General features: G+C 38.8%; 1 protein-coding gene across 12 annotated transcripts in view; it reads left to right on the top strand.

Moving 5' to 3' along the window:
• LOC309451702 (arylsulfatase H-like) overlaps positions 1–20,943 on the top strand; it is a 38,563-nt gene that overhangs the window by 1,180 nt on the left and 16,440 nt on the right. For 2 of the 12 annotated variants that reach the window (XM_082075671.1, XM_082075674.1), the window contains exons 1-5: positions 42–509; positions 5,488–5,637; positions 18,571–18,636; positions 19,561–19,701; positions 20,528–20,649. In XM_082075671.1, the coding sequence (XP_081931797.1) occupies positions 499–509; positions 5,488–5,637; positions 18,571–18,636; positions 19,561–19,701; positions 20,528–20,649 (490 nt within the window). In that variant the 5' untranslated portion in view covers positions 42–498. The other 10 variants (XM_082075679.1, XM_082075677.1, XM_082075676.1 and 7 more) reach the window with 10 other exon arrangements.

Below are 20,943 nucleotides of genomic sequence, written 5' to 3'. Positions count from 1 at the left end.
GTTAATTTAAAGCCTGGGGTCAGACCATTCCCTTTTGCTGTTGCTCTCAAGGTGGGGGGCTGCTGTGCAGCAGCAAGGCTAGAACAGGGTAGCCATCATAAACTAAAAAATTTGGGTTGCTTACCATGAGAGTTTTGGTTACTGACAATGCACAACAGTAAGTGGTAATAAAATGCTATAATCATGGTAACAGATAACAACTGTTGTTTATTATCCAGGTCAGTAAGAACTATATCCCCCCCACTGAGCACTGTTGCAGTTGATTCCTTGAGGGTGCAGAATGGGCAGGGAAAAAGACAAACTGCTAAGTATCTCATGATTTTTGGCTTTTACCTTTCTTGCAAGACATCCCTTGCTTTATGGTTGATGAACAGCTCCTGTTCCTGGCTCACCAGCTGTAAGCACTGAGCAAGTGATTATGTTCACACCAGCTGGAAGACTTTTCTTTCTTATTTCACTTGTTCACCACTTGTTGCCTCTCTGTTCTTGAACATCTGGATGCCTGGAAGGTATGGGAGAGGAGGAGGAAAGGGACAATAAGGTGGAACAGCGTGATGCATCTGGAATGTTGTACGTGTTTCTTTCAGATCCATAATGCAAGCTGAAGTTCACATTTAAAATTGCATTCTGATATACTGTTGAATGTGATTAATCTGTCATGTAGTATATTTTCATAGAAGGCAGAAAGTGTTTACTTTCAGCTAACAGTTAAACAGCAACATATCTCCACGCATTACTTGAAAATGTCTGTCCTAATACTTATAAGTCATTTTTGTTGTATTTAAACTGTGGTTTGGGATTTGTTTTTGATGTTGTGTTTCGGGAGTTTGGTTCTTTTTTGTGTCAGTCTGCAAGTAATTTCTTTCACTATCTTAAGTTAGATAAGGAAAACAAAGGGAAAGCAAATTCTTTTGCTGTGTCAAATTACTGACTTTTTGCTGAACGGACAAGAGTTTATTCCAAATTTTTCTGTTGGAGCTGTACCTCTCTTAACATTTTTAAGAATAAGAAGTTTCTTTCAACTCCTAGTGGATTGCAAGAGCAAGTAGCAGTGTTGCCAATCTTCTGGGGATGAGGGTGAAACATGAGATACAACCGGCTTTGATAAGTATTTTTGAAGTGAAAGTTTGTCTTTTTTCTTCTGAGTAAGACTTCATGAAGTATAGACTCTAGTCTCAGACTATGTTCAACAAGTGAAATATTTTGAGGCTGAGGGAACTGCCTGGAGCCAAGCTGTAGTGGGGAAACAAGGGGCTAATCCAGTAGTTTCAGGCTTGCAGAGCCTGCTTTCTATAAAGCAAAGCTAAAAAAAAAAGAAGAGTCTGCACCAGGCAGCTGGCTAGAAAAAGCTTTATAACGCTACTTGGAGTTGTTACAATCCACTTGAGTTAGGATCAACTGATTCAACCACTTAATAAACCAAGAAAAAGTCTGTTTTGCTAAATATTTTCGAGGGACTGTTGAGGCAGCTGGAGGCTTTGTGACATTCCTGGCAGATTGGATGAAATGTATTCTAAGTCGATTAAGCCTTCATTAATGGCTAACAAATTTGGAGAAAGGAGGGGTAGGGCAGTCATGTGTAGTATCAGCTGCAGAAAACAGTAAGTTTTGGATAAGGTTTACAGGCAATTAAAATTGTTCAACTGAGAGGAATATGTCCAGACAAAGTTCTGTTGTCCAGTTCCTGCTGTTCATGGCTCTGTAGGATTTGGCATCATTTTGCAGAAATTTTTAGACCAAATTATTATAGAGTCGTATGACTTTTTATGTGGAGGTACTAGACTGAATAACTGATGTGTACTTCTGGTTGTAAATGAAATAATAATGTTTTTAGTTAATAATGACTTTTGAGAACTCATCAGTTGAAATTAAATAGCAGCAGCAGTGATAAATGGCAAGACTCTACTTGCTATCAGCTTGAAAATAATCCACCCAATTAGACCTTGGGGAATCCACAATTGCCTCCAGTGATCCTTTGGCGTGACTTTTGTTGAGAACAACTCATCATCACATGTACTCAGAGTCCCCTTTGTCCATGCAAAGACCATTCAATCTATATAATTAGTATTTTAAGGTTACTTTGGGATTATATGAACCAGAAAAAAATATATATTGGAGAGTCTCGTTAGCGTGAGAACTAAGAGCAACCTGGAAATTAAAAAGGAATGATGATGAGAAGCAGAATCCTCAAGTAAAGGGCCATTTTCTTCAGGTTATTTGAACTCTTTAGATAAGAGTCTTAGAATTTTGCTTTAATTTAGCTGCTTTCAGTAGCTGAGAAAAAGATGGCTCATGAAGTGGCTACTGGGGAAGATACTATGAAGTTTATATCAAATTGTTACTCTGATCGTGTTTACTATGAACTGTTAAATTTCAGCTGACTGCCCATTACAGAGTTACATAACTTGTGTTTCTTTACAACACTTTTCTTTCTTCCATTTAAGGTACACAATCATGATGATATTGTAGTCTTCTTCAAAATATGATTGAATAATAAATTGCCTTGCTTGCACAAAGTGTGGGTTCTATTTCTCTGAATTCACCTTCCAAATACTTGCTCTATTTCAGCAAAATTGATGAGCTTTCTAAGACCTGTGTTTTCTCAAGGTGAATTTATGCACTAATTCATCTTCTACTGTCTTGTGCTTGATTGAGCTCTTATTCTCTCAAAATAAAACATCTTTTCCCACTCTTGAATCATTTGTGGGTTTCTGCCCTTCTCCACTTAAACTTGACTTTGAAAGTAGTCTACTTTTGGTCAGTACATAGTGTGATCCCATCAGTACACATGCCTTTCAGGTAAAGTTATCTCAGTAGTTCCTCTTTTGTAAAGAAATATAAGGAGCGATGGAGTTCTTTTTTTCACCCAACATCACACTTGTGACAGCTCAATTTGTTGCTTCCTATAAGCTTATTTTCAGGATCGCTGCCTACCAGGAGATGATTGCACCACTGCCTTGCACAGCCGCTGCTGCCATTCTGCTCAGGTGAATACATTTCTGGCTCTTCTCTGCATGTATTTGTTTCCACTTCACAGAATTAAAATGGCATAGTTTGAATTGACCTACCTTTTTTATTCCCAAGCAACCCTGTGCTCAAATGAATCAGTTTTCCTGATGCTTTCTTTGCTTTAAGTCTTTGTTGTTCCCTTCCTTACCCCTATGTAAGAAATTGAACTCTACTAAAAATCATGTCGTTCTCTCTTCCCCTTTCTCCCCACGCTTTTTTTTAATTCCTCCCTGACTGTGAGCCCCACACTGTTCTGAAGTTGTCTCTCCCTTTGTGCAAGCCCTTAGAGAAACAGTGCCAGGCTCTTACACAGATACAACTTCTCCATTAAATCTTGTAAGAAAAGCAGATTTCTTGAACAGAAGGCTGCTATAAGCTCGTAATGCTGCAATTCTCTAGTTATGCATTAAGCACAGCAGTATCACCTTAGAAAATAACTCTAAGGCAAGTACAGGCCCCAAATTTGATAGTTCAGTAGGTTTTTTTCAACATCTGATTGCCAGTGCCAGTGTTTTCTAACCTGTCCTTAGAAGATCTTTGTCAATAAAGCTATGGGAGCTCAACTACGGTGTAAATCCAAATCAAGTCTTTTATTTAAAAGTTACCTGTATTTTCCTAATGTTTTGCAGATGTTGTAAAATCACTTAGTAATACTAGCTGCCATGTGATTTTCTTTATTTATCTATTTATTTATTTATTTTTATGGCCATCTTAACTACATACTTATTTAATGCCTTTGTGTTTGTAAATAATGAGATCTGTCTTCCAAGTGGAAGTTTCTGCCTATGATTTTAACATTATCATTTACAGAAATAGCTTTCAAGATAATTCTGAAAAGATTTATTAATATGCACACATATGTATTTATACGCATGTTTTATTTTCTACTTTCTTTCAACCCTATTGTTTTTGAGTTTTATTGGTGCTTAGTAGCTAAACATTCTTGCATTCTTCCTCCATGTATTGCTGAAACATGATCACTTGGAGCTGTAGGCATAGTTATTTTATAATGTACAATAATGCTACATAATAACTTAGGATATGGACTTGGAACTTTAAGTAGTAGGTTACCCAAGATGGAATTTGTCCTTGACCCCATCTTAATCCACAAGCAGGATTACCACAGGGATCAGCAAATATCCAACACTTAGCACTTAGTTTTCTCGTGGTGTTAGGATGTGGCCGCAGACATCAGTAAAAGCAGATTTCATCATTTGCCTTTTTTTTTTTTTTTTCTTTTCCATTTTTAATGTAGCAGAAGGAGGTGGGGAGAACTACTCTTGTCCCCAGCTTGGAGAGAAAAATGCCTGGATGCCTGAAATGGGCTGTTGGGGGCTGCTGATTTCCACAGTCCTTTAGAGACCTTCCCCCTGCACCTCTAGCTGAATTGCATTCGTGGTCTGAAAGGATTCATTGTACCAGTATAGTACCCTGTAACTTTTAGGAGATACAACACTGGCAAATAGAAAATACTCCTTTTCTTAAACTGGGTAATCCAAGTATAGAGATGGAAATTGCCCATAGTGCTTCTAAACCAAGGCTTCACCACAACTTTCTAAATTGTAGAATGTATAAAAAAAAACCCAGCTGGAACTTTGCTCTTGGATGATTCAACCCCCATAGCCACTGGTTACTTATTTACAACTGGGAGTTCACAGTCACATTTACAGAAAGTTGTGTGTGTTGTGTTTTCCTGCTAAAGGTGGTGGCTACTTGTTCATTGAAAAACATGTTTTTGTAGATAAGATTTTCACACCAAAACTGCAAATCCGCAAAGGACTTGCAGGACTTTCTCAGTCTGTGCTGGAGAGCTGCTGCTGCCCCATGTCCTGCAAAATTGATATATATTGCACTGATAACTGTGTGCAAGTGAAAAATCAATCCATGATTAGATTTTAAGACTATTGATAAGCAATACTTACTTGGAGAAGCATGCGGCTTCGAGTGTTCTAGGCATATTTATACATAAAGTCTGTTATGTATGTGAAAAATATAAATTCTGGTTTTTACAGCAGATATTTATTATAGTTGATATTGGTATGGCACCTAGTTGGTATCTTAGAATGGTGATAGAGGAGATGGCTTCAAGTTCAAGTACTTTTGAGTTAGAGGGGAGAGTTTCTTTAGTTTTTTTCACTTCCCTTCCAAATATAATTAAAACTGCTTTATTCGCTGGAGACTAGATATTCAAGAAATGCTAGAGTGACTTTGGAATGTAACCTGAATTTTCACAGAATTTATGAAACATAGAAATGCTAGTTTTTCTCAGGTCTTTGAAGTTTTTGATACATTCTGAAATCTGTCTCACTGACTGAAGCCTAAAATTCCTGGGGCAAACAAATAAGATGACAACCTTCATTTATGTCCTTGTTTCTTGGGCTGCAGAAAAGCTACTGCAGCCTCTCTGACCAGAGTGATCTCATCACTCCCCAACCCTTACAAGTCGTGTATGTAAAAAGATATTTTGTTGTGTTTCAGGAGGTGTATCCTAATGGCACTGACTTCATGTTTGTTCTGGAACACATTTGGCTTGAGTGCAGCTATGGACTATAAACCCAATATACTTCTGTTTCTGGCTGATGATCTTGGCATTGGAGATATAGGTTGCTATGGCAATAATACCACAAGGTAAAAAGTTCTCTCAGTACAATATATTTAACATTATAGAATACTGGTCCTGGGTAATTAAGCCTAATTATAAAAGAAGAAATATCTTAATCCAGGTCTCTAGTAACTGTGTATTTAAGTACTTTTTTTAAAGTTCTTTCTGGGAATTCCTCCCACCGTCTGCTCCATGTGCTAACTCTCCAGCCATGTGTTTTATTATTATGGTTACTGTTTTCTCTCCTTCTCATGCATTAATTTCTTTGTTCCTTTTCATGCATAGTTAAGCCTTACTCTATTCATCCAGTGCTTTTCAGAATCCCTCACCCAATTGCTTGTCGTGTCCTTCAAACCACTCTTATCGACACTCATGGACTTACCCACATAATTCATTATGTGATTATGTGCCTTCAAAACTAGTGGTTACATTCCTTCAAAACTAAAAAGGCAAAGCAGAACTGAATGGGCATTGGGAGCATGTCTGAAAAGCCTTGACTTATGTGGAGCACAGACATTTTCTTGGCATGCTCTGGGTGCAGCTCTCTCACATGATGGTGGGGTTGTACAGAGAAATGGAAATGTGGTTGTGGAACTCTTGTTGTCCTCTGCTGGTGGTGAAGATGGAAGGAGGAGGGGCTCTTTCACTCTTTGTGGTTTTGTAGTCCATTATTGTGAGAGAACTAGGCTCCCACACAAATGTAACAGTGTAAAGACACCACTATATTATGAAATTAATAGCTCATGCTAAAAACATGGAACAGAAAGTCTTGGTTCCAAGAGCTTGAGATACCCTGTAAGATTCTCTGACTCAATGAACTTTTTGAATTCAGGGTCTAAATGTCCTGGCAAAAGTGATCTGTTGGAAGTATCGGAAAATATTAGCCTTTCTTAGGTAATTCTTTCCATTTCAGTTTTATTTTCAAACCAAACACTACTAACAACACCTAGGTTTATTTTCAGTGTTGTCAAGTGCACTCTGTGGCTGTGTCCTGATAAATGGATTCTCCAGTGGCTACAACCCACTTCATTCACTGTGTTAAACTTGTTACTATATCAGTCCTGGAATATGTAAAGAGAAGTGTGTGTTTGTTTTTTGAGGAACTGTTCAAAGCTCTAGTTCTTCTTGGTAATTTGTTAAAATAAGTTTCAGGTTACCTTCCTTCTATTAAACTTGATAATGTTTTTAGGACACCTGGAATGTCTTCAGGGATGGGGCATCTACCACCTCTCTGGGCAACCTGGGCCAGTGTTTCATCACCCTCAGTGTAAAACATTTTTTCCTCATGTTTAGCCTGACATAGTACAGAAGATCAAAATACTCGACTGAAAATGGAGTGTTGGATCCATTCCCCACCCACCTAAGGTGCCTTTTGGAGGACTTAATATTCACTCCCACCAGGCATTTTACAGGAAAATTAGGTGTTTACTTTGAGAGCTATTTGCAAAATCAGCGTGTATGTTGGGTGAATTGTATCTCACCTAACATCGTACAACATCCTTCTGATCTAGGGAAATGCAACTGTTATCTATCATTTTAGATGAAAAGCAGGGACCAGGCACAAAATAAAGCCTACTACATACTGTCATCACTGATTTATTATCAGTTTGATGGTAAAACTTGTGGCAAGCAGTATTTGTTTTGAAATAGAACTCTTGGCTACCTGAAGTACTTGGACACACTTGTGTGACTGTCTACAAGATGTGCTTGGCTTTACATCTTGTGATGAGCTCTGGCTTCAGGGCGAGCTCTTGGCACGGAGGTTGGCAGGAGCAGCCCAGCCTCTGCTGGCAGAGAGCAAGAGGCCCACAGGAGTGACCTGAGCTTTTTCCATCAGGGATGGCATCCAGTAACAGGTACCTGGCGCTGCAGTAGAACGCTGGGTCAGGAGGGCTCCCTGCTAATGAAACCGCATTTGCCAGGCTGCTGCAGCAACAAGGCTATACCACTGGACTCATAGGTAAGGGGAAATGTTTCAGTGTGACCTTGAAGAATGAACTGGGTATATGAAGGGAGTTTGGGGATTGTATTCACCCAAAATGGTCAGTTGGTCAGAGCTACAAATCCTCTCCGACAAGCTGAGGGGGAAAATCCCTTTTATTTGCAAGAAGACTGAAAATGCCACAGTCTGAAGAGTTTTAAGGCAATGCTAATTCCTGTACAGGGCACTGAAAACAAGAGGAATTAAAAACTGCCTCATGTTTATAATGGATGAGCATTTATTTTACTTGGCCTAAGATTTTTATTTTTTTTTTTTTTTCCAAATGCAGGTTCACTGTGAGAATTTCATTCATGTAGAGATTTTTCCAAAGAAAACAATGTCTTTAAGTATCTTGTCTGACTTTAGGAGGCAAGGGGCAGAGAAACAAGAGAGGATAAGGAAAGAAAGGAACAAAGTTTGTACCCACAGAGGAGAAGATGAAGCACAGGTGTCTCACAGATGAGGTCATGAGGTCCCAAAGGGGCATGATATGGTGTCTTTCCTCAGATTAAGCCAAAATGCAAAGACGTCAAGGAAACACTGTCCCAGAGCACCTTCCTGTCTGTAACTTTGGTCAGATCTCAACAATTTCAAGGTTCATCATTCTTTTACCAAATATTTCCAGCATCAACTGGCAAAGTCTCTTTTTTATCTTCCATTCATTTTTACTACTGTCAAGTGGCAGACACGCCCACAAAGGATCCCTTCACATAAATGGATAGGTAGGGTAAACACTGTATCCCTTAAAGCCAGGGGGACTGGGGGCCAGCTATGCCAAATTCACTGTCATCTCCAAGTGCTGGAAATAGATGTGGTCGCATTGAATTGCAGTCTAATGAACTTTAGTATTCCTGGCTGAGTCTGTAATTACTTGGCAATCACATAACCCAGCAAACCTCAGGGTCCTTTGATCCAGCACATTTTCTAAGCAGACAAGAGCTTTTGGCTGCTTGCTCTATTTTGGGCAGGGATAGAATGAAAGGCTGGTTTACAGCCTTTTCTCCTTTTCATATGAAGTTGGGACATGCCTGAGAAATCATCCCCCTGAGTCTGGTGATCAAGATATCTGTTAACATTGACTAAAAGTTTACTGGATCTTCCAGCAAATTTGTAACATTATGTTAAAATGAAGTTGCAAGTAAATGATTGAAAGTTAGGAAGGAAATGTATCTAAGCAGCCAGAGAGTCAGAGTACTTTAATTCCTTGATCTTCATTGAAAGTTAATGAAATCCCATCCTTATGTGACCCTTAGCTGAGGAGCTGCATGTCTTGCAAATTTCTGTTTATCACCATTATGGTATGACATTCACCTGATCAGGCACTGGTTTCACCTAGTATCCTTATGCACCAGGAGAATGCATCAATAGTCTGTTGAAAATCTGAATGGCTTGCTTAATTCCCAAACAGATCCTGATGATGCTACCTTGGGCTCCTTTTGAGTCATCTGCATTAATGTTCTAACTACTTTCATGCTTTAAAACCTTCAGGACAGTGGCATCAAGGTGTAAACTGTGAATCCTTCAATGATCATTGTCATCATCCTTCAAATCATGGGTTTGACTACTTTTATGGTATGCCTTTGACACTTCTAAACAACTATCAAGAAAACCAACCTCTGGAGCTGGATGTAGCCCTTCAAGCTAAGCTTTGGCTTTACAGTCAGATAATTGCTCTTGCTCACTTTCACTGCTGGAAAATTGACTGGTTTGATTTCCATCTGCTGGAAGATACTTGCTTGTTCCCCTTTGGCGAGCGGCCTTTTCTTCATTTCTTGGTACTCCAGTTACGGCTTTGTGCAGTATTGGAACTGTATTCTGATGAGGAACCATGATGTCACTGAGCAGCCCATGAGGTTAGAGAGGACTGCTTCTCTCATGCTGAAGGAGGCGGTGTCATTTATTGAAAGGTAAATGTTTGTCTGTAGTTTCTTTAAAGGGACCAGAATGTTCTGGGCACTTGGAACACAGTATTGTTATCCAGTAACTAGAGTTGTATCATGACAACTGCTTTGAAACTCATATCCAAGTTCTCTATTTAAAAACACTTCATTTTAATTGCAACTGTCTCACAGTGGAAGCTACAGTAAGTGAGATGGATTTTAACCAAAAGATACCTGACCATCTCACTATGCTCTGGAATCTGTAATTACTGTATTTGCTCAAAGATTGACCAGCTAATTTTTACACTTCACTCTACAAGCCTCATTTGTGCTCTTTTTCATAAATCCTATAAAACATGTAGATGAAATATATATGACGCACAAAATTATTTTATATGCAAATATCAAAACACTTTAAATCTATTTTTATGGATTGAGAAGGAAGCCAAGTAAGGTCACTAATTTTCTAGATTCAAGTTCTACCTGCACAGCCTTCTATAGTATTTCTCTGCATCAAATGTCTTTCTGTAAAACAGGGAAAAATAACTATTATTTTCTTAACGTTTGTAAAAGCAAATATACTGAAAATGTTAAGTGACCATCTTAGAAAAGTCACATGAATATGAGAGTGTATCCAGTTGCATTTAATTAAAAAGGCATCAGACTTAGGCATCTGATTCATTTAAGCACTGTGCAAATGTTATGCCAGTTTACACATTGGAATTTGAAAATAATCTGGCTGAAAAGATTTTTCTTTCTTGTTTTTAATGCAAAAAGAAAACTGTCAACTGTGATCAATGGGGAGTCATAAGATGTAGGTACAGTCTAGATCTAATGTGTGTGTCTGTGCTTTTTCTATATTGTATATATTAAGTAAAAGAGGTTTCTGCTTTGGGAGTTAGGTAAACATTGTCTTCATACACCCAGTACTAGGGTGCTTTATTAGGTTAGTTTCTGTTAGTAGCAAGTTTGGAAAATATATTTTTCTTTCATTTGAAGTAAAGCATACATGGTATCCCATAGGTTCAGATTTTTGCTTCTGAGTTAAGATGTGTTGCATTAAGCATTGGGAGAGTCAGGTCCAAATCTCAGTTTTTAAAAAGGAAGAGATGCATAAAGAAATATAAGTGTTAAGGGCACATATTTTAAAGGGGATCCCTGACTGTAAAGAGGCTTTTTTCCTGTTTATTAAAATAGGATACTAATTAGTAAGATTTTCAAAGTATAGGTTTTCAAAGGTAGATTTATTATTCCTACCCTCACCTGTGGTCAAAGTTGAAATAGAGTTTGTCAAGCCCTATCTTTCTAGGTTTGGATGAGTTATATGTCATATTTTGAGGCCTTCTAAAGTGTGTGAAGTCTAATGCAAATGAAGAGTCAAATCTGTTGGATAAGCAGGGTATTATTGCACTTTTTTTTTGTACTTTGAAATGCAACAATTCAATGAAAAGGTTTGTGTTTACTTCTGAACTGCCATATGTTGATTCATTTCACTTCAGGTGGAAAAGGCATGGGAGGCTGGGAAGGATGGATCCATGTGCCAGGAGTATTTAGGTGGCCAAGAGTTTTACCTGCAAGTGCAGTTATCGATGAACCTACAAGTCTTATGGATATTTTTACTACAGTTGTTCATTTGGCTGGAGGGATATTGCCACAGGATATTGCCACATGGAGATGTTTTCAACAGAAGAGATTGATAGAAGAGCTAACTACTAAGGAGTTACTGTGTTTCTTATCATTCTTGGGGAATCCCACAAACATCTTTTAGCCTTAAGACTAGTCTGACATTTTAAAATAGTGAGCAAACTCTCATAGATATGCCCACAGATGTGGATGTGGCTGGAGCAGTTGTTCCTGCCAAAGTGCTAGTTTTAGAGCCAGGTTCAACCTCATTCAGGAAAGAATTGATGGCTGAGGTTGTTTCAGTACTAACTGACTTGACTATGGACACTTACAAGTATCCCCTGAAGTCATTAAAGCCATCCTTCCTCAACAGATTTCCTTAAACTCCCTTGAAAATTGCTAAATGTAAACAACTATGAGATTGTTATTGATTTCCTGAATAAATTTTTTTGTCCTGCTAGACCAAGCTCTTAATATTGTTTCTGTATTGCTAAATGTAATGACTTGACCCAGCTAGTAAAAAAAAATAATAATAATTATCTAGGAGTTTAAATATTGGCTCGGCAGTCTGCTGGCTGTGCTAAATATATGACCAAACTAATTCTGTATGCTGTCTCAAACACTGGTGCAGTAAATGCAAAGGCAGCGATAAGTGTGCTGTTCACTGTCAGGTTTGCCCTGGCCTGAATACCTTTCTCCCCATTACATTAGGGTGATTGATGGACAAAACTTGGTGCCTTTACTGCAAGGAAGAGCTCAAAAGTCAGAGCATGAGTTCCTGTTTCACTATTGTGGGTCCTACTTGCAGGCAGCGTGGTAGCACCAGAAGGACAGTGAGTATAAATGTTTGTTTTGTGGTAAATGCAAAACATGAGTTTTTCTCCTTTCAATAGCTGCCTTGCTAACTGACAGATTTATTGCATGATGGATGTTTATCAGTACTGATCTCTGAGATTCTTAAAATTTTTGTGCATGACATAGCGATGATTCTGGCTAGCTGAATGCATCTTACAACAAATAAATATTTGTGAGTAACAAACCTGTAGGAAGTGGGGTGGGAATGCAGGCTAGGTACTACTGCACTGGCAATTTAATGTTGTTTTCTTCATATTTCTAGTGTTTACTATCTTCAAAGTAAGTACTCTAAATAAAGAATCTGATTTGATTTGTGGCAATGGAGGTGACAGAGTGTGTGAGAAGTGGTCTCCTCAGTAAATAACTGTACTCTTATTTCTTGAAAGCACTATATATTTTCTTCTGTCTTGTAGTTGTACCATAGATTTCTTTCCTGCCAGGTGGAGCTGTCTGGAAGGCTCATCATGTGACCCCATTATCCATCCACTCCGGGCAGGGGCTTGCTATGGAAAAGGAATCTGCCAGTGTTTTGGGGAAGGTGTGATCCGTCATGACCCTCCCCTGCTGTTTGATCTCTTGCAAGACCCTTCTGAAGCCAAACCTCTGTCAGCTGACACCGAGCCCCTCTTTGACATTGTGATAAGGAAGATTGGAAGAGCCATAGAGGAGCATTGCAGAACACTGACTCCAGTCCCAGAGCAGCTCTCCTTGTCCAATGTGGTGTGGAAACAATGGCTACAACCATGCTGTGGGACATTCCCATTCTGTTTGTGTGCTGTCACGTTCCTTATCACACCAAGTTTGTGAGACTGATGTCTACTAACATGTCATGTGGCACTGAGTCCTCTGTTGACCAAGCTTTTGGAAAATAATTTTCTTTCTCTCTCTGGGAAGCAAAGTGGATGACAATAAAGGAAAGGAATGTTGGTCGGAGATTTTTTTCCCCTTCGTTCTTCACCACTAGCCGCAGGTCTAAGGAAACGCTGTCTGGTATGGTAGAGGGCTTGAACAGAGACTGGTTTTGCATTTTTGCATGTCAGAGGCTGCTGTAGAGCTGTGTGCCTAAACACTGCTTGACTTACACCTCCTCGGAGAAGACAACTGGAGAACTCTGCTGAAAGCCTAGTGTATGGTGCTGAGCAGGCAGCCGTAAGAAATAATAGACTTGCACAGAACTCTAGATATTTGCAGTCGTGACCCTACACTCCACAAATCATGGTTGTACTCTATCCAAACATAGTAGTTTGTGTCAAAATTGTTTCCTGTTGTTCACTGTTATCATTGCAGTAATTTTGTCAAGATGTTGAGCAGCGCCCGAGACAGAGTGAACCCCATTTAAGGAGGGATCATCCTCAGGTTGTGAATAGTTTCTTGGACAGATCTGCAGCTTTAGCTGGGTGACAATAACATATATCACAGACAATGCAAAGTACAAATCTCAGGGATTTGTCCAGTATAACTATGTAACAGTTGCAAAAGAGAGAGAAGCATTTTGCTCTTCAGAAAGAGGTCCTGGTGCTTACTAATTTGACAAAACAGCAATTTTATTGAATATAAGATGGGTATAAAAATGATTTGGATTAATAACTTGTATTGTTTCAATGCCAGTTCCAGAAAAACAAGTTTCATTTGAGAGTAATATTGGAATTAATACTCAAAAATAGTTGGTAGTACTATACATACATAGGTTTACAAACTACAGCTTGTAAAAGGGTCCTGCTAATAGCAGTTAAAAAAAAAAAAAGTCCTCCCCACAAAAAAAAAAACCCCAGAAACAGAATAAAAATCCTGCAGTGGTGCGACCCAAGCCAGATTTTCTAAGGAAATATGACTTTGCACTGAAATTTGCAGTGAAATTGCAGAGATATTAGGGCTTTGAATTGCATTAATGACTGAGTATTTTGTAGGGGTAGATGAAGTCAGAGTTTATTATAAGTGTGCTGCTAGAACTCTGAAGAACTTGGACGTTGAGGTGAGTAAATGGAAACATTATTTTAGCTCATTTTTTGTTGTTGTCATCCCATCCCCCACTCATCAAGGAATACCCCTACAAATGTTTTACTTGCTCAACCAGTTCAGTTGATTAACAATTTTCTTTTTACCTCTTAGTCTTTTTTTTATATGTGTGACATAGAAACAATTTTTCAAATTTCTGTGTCTTTTCAATATTTTTGTTCTTCACTACTAGAAGGTCACTCTGAAAACTTGTCAAAGGTAGAAAGAACTATCTGAATGCCAGTGATTGCTTTTAGTACTCAGACATGTGCAAAAAGCCAGATAGAAAGCGGTAGTATAAAGCACACAATGACTCAAAAATTGTAGTTTTGCTGGCAGAGAATTTGCCTGTATGCAGCACGGAGTGAAGAGAAGCTTCCTGTGCTCAGGCACAGTGAAAAAAATGATTAGCCAAAGAGCAATAAATACTGTAGGGCTTAGAATGCAGAGATAAACATTCAAATGGGTTTTGTTTGGTTGTTTTTTTTGTTTAGAAAAACTCTTGGTTTAAAGCTTAGTTCTGTTGAAGGCAGTAAGTCATCACAGCTGTTACCTCTGTATTGGGTCACTAATGTAGTAGTGAGGAACAGGATGCAAGGTTTGTGCAAACAGAATGCCTCCTTCCCTTCCAGATAGAGTTGTGTTATCAGGGAAAAAATTAAAGATGGGGGTTTTTGGGGTTTGATTTGGGTAACTTAGGCACACCAGCAGCAGCATGGGCACATCTTCATTAGTGATCACATGGTGAGAAAGATGTAAACAGTCTAGAAAGGCTGAGAGAAATGTTTAGTCAGAAGTTGGACCAAAGACAACTGGAAATTAATACTTATGCTATTGGCGATTTTCAAAGATCCACCTTTCCCAAAGTGTGATGTAATTTTTGAGAAATGTATTTTTTCAAGAAAAATCTTTGCAGCAGAAACATCAAAAGCCGTTGTGTAGTCATACAAAGTAAGTGTTATAGTCAAATAGGTGTGAGCAAAAAGAGCCAAATTTGACAGCTTATATCTTATGACTATATTCAGTTATTTTTATAAGTGCAAGGAGGCCAACAAATAAAAAACTGCCTCCAACCCTGGTTATCTCTGCCACTGTATTATATGAGTCTGATAGTTTAAGCTGCTTCATCTTTCCACCTCATTGATCCCTACTGACTTCTCCAGAACAGTGTTAAATTCAGCATTCACTGTATTCAAGTAACTTGGAGAACTGAAATGTCAGGCAATGAAAAGACGAGAGCTCCTCCAAGTAATTGCTCAAGACCTTTTGAAGGGTAAAGTGTATTGCAGCAGAGTTAAGTTCTGAAAAAAGCAGGGAAGGGAGAGGAATACTAAACATTCAGTTCCTGGGGGTAGGGCAAGAAAGTGCAATTAATATCTTTAGCACAGGTAGGTCTACCTGTCCTGAAAATATAATGAAGAAAAAACATGACAGAAGAAAAGGGGGAGGACAACCTAGTCCTGTGATGCTGCTTGGAAGGGTGGAAAAGTAGGGTGGGAGAAAAAAAACCCAGGGCTATTTCCATTATTATTTATAGAACCTCTTGTTATTATTGTTCTTATTATCTCTTTTGAGGCACTGAAGTAGAGCAGTGACAGGCTTTATACAAATATGCACTGAATTAACTAGATAGCGACTCCAGCAAAGGCAGTAGCTGTGTTGTGCCAGTTTTTCAAGAATAAGGACTTTGTACTCTGCTTGGAATTAATGTAAAACCTGTGTGACAGTTCCAGTTTGGCTGTTGCTGGTGGTGGTCCCGGGCACTGTCTGTGCTGGAGACTGGGAGAGTGAGAAGAAAAGGAGCAAGTCCCAGCTCACTCCCTCCCATGCACGTCTTGGAGGATCAGGACTGCTAAGGACACAAGGAGCAAGAGGGATTTTGGAGACCGAAGAATAAGTGAGACGAGGGTTTGTTTTCCACATTGTTATGATAAAAGGGGTTGACTTTTTTTAGTAGCCTTGATGGTAATTTATTGTGGTGCACTGGCTTACAGAGGGAATTACTGTCTGATGTTTTCTCGGATTTCCGTAAGTAACTACTGATTTCTAGTGGCTGGTGTTAGATTTATGAATTAAGTTATTTAACAGCTAAGAAAATTGGACAAGCCCTAGGGCCCAGTACTGGGTTCATCACATACTAGGGCTCTGCTTTTAGAATGAATCAGCCTCTAACAGAGAAATGTAAATATGTATATTTAAACTGATTTTTTTTTTTTAACAAGTTTGGTACTTATTCTAGTCCTTCAGTAAGGGCAGTGCTCCTAAAATATTCTTGCATAAATCAGGAAGCACTAATTTTAATCATGCCACCACCAATGGCATTAAGACTCAATTTTTTTTTTAATACTACTCTGGTTTTTTAATACCACCCTGGTTGGAAACTCACAGCTGTCATGAGGGACTTTACAAAGTCTCTGTCTAAAACCCAATGTGCCTGCTGTGACCAGCTGGTTGTTCTGCAGGAACCTGTGGGGAGCAAGTGAAAGGCAGCAGAGCTGTTGGACCAACTTGGAAAGCTTGTCAACACCTGTGGGAAATTAAGGAGTTTTTTAGCTCTCCAGATCTGTCTGTTTCCTTTGTTCCACTATAGCTCACAAGGGCTTTGATGATCCCCAGCTACTCAGCACAGGCTGAGAACATTTTCATTGTGATGGTTTTGGCCTAATCATGTACCCCAAGCCCTTTAAAGGCAACGCTGGCCACCAGGTGCTGGGAAGGCAGAGCTCTGCCTCCATTGTGAAGCACTGTAAAGACATTCCCATTATAGATAAGGAGCAGAGCCATTGCTAGTTCTTCCTTCTCATGGGTTAATGCCTTTGTGCAATTGCTCCATCCACACCTCAGCTCTCCCCTGAGAGGCCACAGTTCATAAGGTCTTCAGGGAAACTGCTGCCAGGCTGTGGTTCTGAGACATCACTACCATACAAATAAAAGAACTGAGATCCAAGTAGCAAGTCTTTTGCTTCACATTGATAAGAGCCTGCTTTTCAGAGCATGATATTGCTCTTCTGGCATCTGCGTTCAGTGAGGTCTTGCTTCAAACAGCCAATGCTTTGTTTGGATCAGGGGGATCTTGCTGCTTCCCTATTAATCTCTGACTCAGCCAGTGGGCAGGGAGGATGAGCTCTCACTACTGACTTTCAGGATCTCACCAATAGAGAGGGGAAGCATCATCAATCCTATGGAAAAATCCATATAAAATAGAGATCAAACTTTTTAAAAAATTATTTTTATTTCCCATATTGTCTTGGTCATAGCCAAACAAGCACCTAGGCATTACTTGGAAAAATCATCAAGGGACCCCATGTTTAGACTATTTTTGTACTATTTTCCTGGTCAGAATAACAGCATCTGCAATTTTTTATTTTTTATCCTATGGCTTATCCTTTGAAATGCATAGGGCAGACTTATATTCTGTTCTAGGCAGTTTAGTATTCCTCAGACATTCAAGGTAACTGTAACACTCTTATGTAATAGAAAGGCAGAAAAAAATTCTCAGAAAACGTGCTGATTTTGGAGAAAAAACAACAACAACAAACAAACAGAAATTTCTCAATAGTCAAGATAGAACTTTTCAGTTTTCTGTGTCTAGAAGTGCCTTTATGTTTACAAACTGGGGTTGTTCCGCTTGGAGATAAGGAGGCTGAGGGGAGACCTTATCGTTCTCTGCAACCACCTGAAAGGCAGTTATAGCATGGAGGGGGTTGGTCCCTTCTCCCAAGTAACAAGTGATAGGATGAGAGGAAGTGGTCTCAAGTTGTGCCAGGGGAGGTTTAGATTGGATATTAGGAAAAAATTCCTCACAGAAAGGGTTGTCAAGCATTGGAACAGGGTGCCCAGGGAATTGGTTGAGTCACCATCCCTGGAGGAGTTTTAAAGTTGTGTAGATGAAGTTCTTAGGGACGTGATTTAGTGGTGGACTTGGCAGTGTTAGGTTAGCAGTTGGATTCAATGATTTTAAAGGTCTTTTCCAAACAAAATCATTCTATGATTCTAACCTTCAGATAGAAACACCTCCTTGAATGTACTAGATGGCCTCCAAACTGAAGAACATGCAAATATTAGTTTCCAGGATGGCTTTTCTTTGAGGCATGTTTTGTAGTTTTTAAAATCAGAGTAGGGATAGAGTATTCTCCTGGACCTTAAAGATAACTTGAGGTTAAGTAAAAGTGAGATATAGTTTTACTTATCATTTGTAAAATGGTAAAAACCTTTCTTTCAGTGAACACCAATGGTTCTTTGCATGTATTGAGAAACCGGCACCTTAAACACTTTTTTTAAAGCCATGGGCATTTACCCTTCTTTCCAAAGGTTCACAAGCCCTCCTGGAGTTATTGGAAACAGGCCAGATCTCATAGAACTGCACGCTGTGCTATCTGGCCTCACTTGCCCTCAGATGTGCTCTTTCTGCCTTGCAGTGACTGTTCAACAGGCTCTGCAAGAATGTGTCCAGGAAGGCAGTGCCTGCACCATCAAGCCCTGGTAGCCCAGCCCACCTCTGCTGTAGCCAGCTGCAGGCAGGGGCGGCGTGACTGCCGTAATTCAGGCCAGTTAATGACTATCCTCACAGCCAAAATGACCAGCGATACTTTGGCTTTTAATTTTTTTTTTTTTTTTTTCAGCAGAGTTTGGGTGACTATGTACCTGTTTTATACAAGTGGAAACTGTGACGTTTACCAGGGAAAGCAATGGTAAGAAAAGACATTTGCTGAGGGTCTTTCCTAGCTTTTAAGTTTTCTGCTTAAGAAAATATAAACAGATCTCTCTTTTCTCGCCCTCCCCCCAAAGCTCATTGAGAATCCAAGAGTAGCTAATACAGTTTTAGATCTATTGGTATTTCAAAGTCTTTTACCCTATTTTTGTAGACCATGGAGGTTTAGGATATCTAGAATGTATAGTATGTTTTCTATGCATTTATCACATTGCAGTGTCTATTAATGAACTAGCCATCCGTAGAAATGTTCTAGCATACGTATTTTACTTCTGGTGAAAATCTGTAAGCTGCCTCTTTCAAACGCCTTTAGTGACTAAGACATGCTAAGATATTCTTAGGGTGTTCTAGGAAGATAATAAAGTTTAAGTCTGTTGCTGCAACCTTGATTTTGCAGATGGTCTTATGGCTGAAGGAGCCTTTTCCAGATGTGTAGCGCTGACTGCAGTGGATGCAGTACTCAAGCCACTGCCATCATGACCAGTGTGTCTCCACACCAACCACCTCCATGCTGCTGTCTCACTCATTCCAGCAGCCCTAACAGGGGTGTCCTACACCCCCGTACAAGGGGTATCTCAGGAGACGTGCAAGCATCCAGCCACTCATTGTACTAGAAACATTTGCTGAGATCAGTGCACATCTCAATAAAGAAAGGCACACACAAAATTCCTGTGCAAAAAATATTTTTTTTAATATATTTATATATGTGTGTGTGTATATATATATATATTTTTTTACTGGTATTAAAAACTCAAGTTTTTAACTATTCAGGAGCTCCATCTGCTGGCAGTATTTGGTGAATGCATCTATACTGAGTCCTAAAAAAAACTTTATGTAGAATGTAAAGTCTATTGGAAAGCTTACAAATGTTTCTGTAATACTACCTCTTTACTTTTAATTTCAGGAGCTGCCTAAACATTTGGCTAATTTTATGCTTGTTTCCAATAACCTGTGTATCAGACCCTTCAAAACCTAATTTTTTACTGATACTGGTTGATGATCTTGGTATTGGAGATGTGGGTTGCTATGGCAATGATACAATAAGGTAAGAATGTATTCTAGAAAATGAGATATCTCTTCCTGGTGAATTTCAGAGAAGAAACACTGATGACACTTAGTATTAGAAAATTCATTATTAATGGATTATTTTCTGTAGATACTTTTTTTTTTTTTAACCATGTAAAAAAATGTTATATAGTAATTCCTACTACAGTAATAATTGTACACGTATGCTTGAGCAACCTCATTGCACTTCTAATTTTCAGCATAGACAGTCAGAACATTGCAAATGTGTCCGCATGTTGTATTTGTCAGGCACGTGTATAAGTCAGAAATTTCCACAACTCCAGGGATGAAATATGAAGCATTGAGATTAGGATATAATGAGTTAACAACTCTAGGAGCTTCATTAAGAAATGATAAGTTGGTCTGTGATATATTTATCCCTAGTGCAGTTATCAATCTGTATATAGATTTGTTCATAGGATGATTGTATTTATTTTCCTATGTTTACTCACATCTATTATAGTTTTAGAAATTGTGTTGCACTGTATGTATTAATGGAATCTTTTTCATTATGCTGCATGAGCTTTTGTTACTGGATAGACCTGAAATACCTTTCTTCTTTTTTTTCTTTTTTTTCCCCCCCATCTTAGTAATTAATAAAAATGCAAGTATCTGTGGAAAATTCATTTCTAAGGAGTCGAGGTATCACAAAAAATATATATAACTTAGCTTTCCTAGTTGAGTTGTAGATAAAGAAATAATTTTGTAAAAGTGATGGTGATGTGCTCAACAAAACTAGGAGGAGCAGGATACCAAGAATTTCTGTGTAATACATTTTTATCAGAGATGGGTTTTTTTCTCTTTAGGACCCCTAACATTGATGACCTGGCAAAGGATGGAGTGAGACTTACTCAGCACATCGCTGCAGCTGCTCTCTGTACTCCAAGCAGAGCAGCTTTCCTGACTGGCAGATACCCCATCAGATCAGGTTGGGCCTCTAATGGTTTGCTGCAGTTTGTCTAGTCATTGTTACTATTAAAAATACCCTTAAATAAATAATTGTAAAGACTAGTTAATCTAGGGATTTGGGGTCTCAGTGTGATGGGCAAAAATAAAGATGGCTAGATTTAGTGATTGATTTCTATGGGAAAATTGCTACATAAAGCACATTTACTATGCCTAAATGACAACAAAGAAATGGATGAAAATCTAAACAGTACAAAGCACCCAGAGGTAGAAACTTGAAGAAGAAAATTGTCTTAACACTATGTTCAGTGGTATT

The sequence above is a fragment of the Streptopelia decaocto genome, assembly GCF_964273445.1.
Source record: "Streptopelia decaocto genome assembly, chromosome: 1".
Taxonomy (NCBI): domain Eukaryota; kingdom Metazoa; phylum Chordata; class Aves; order Columbiformes; family Columbidae; genus Streptopelia; species Streptopelia decaocto.
The sequence above is the reverse complement of the archived record's forward strand: the minus strand, read 5'-3'. Positions and strand labels throughout refer to the sequence as shown.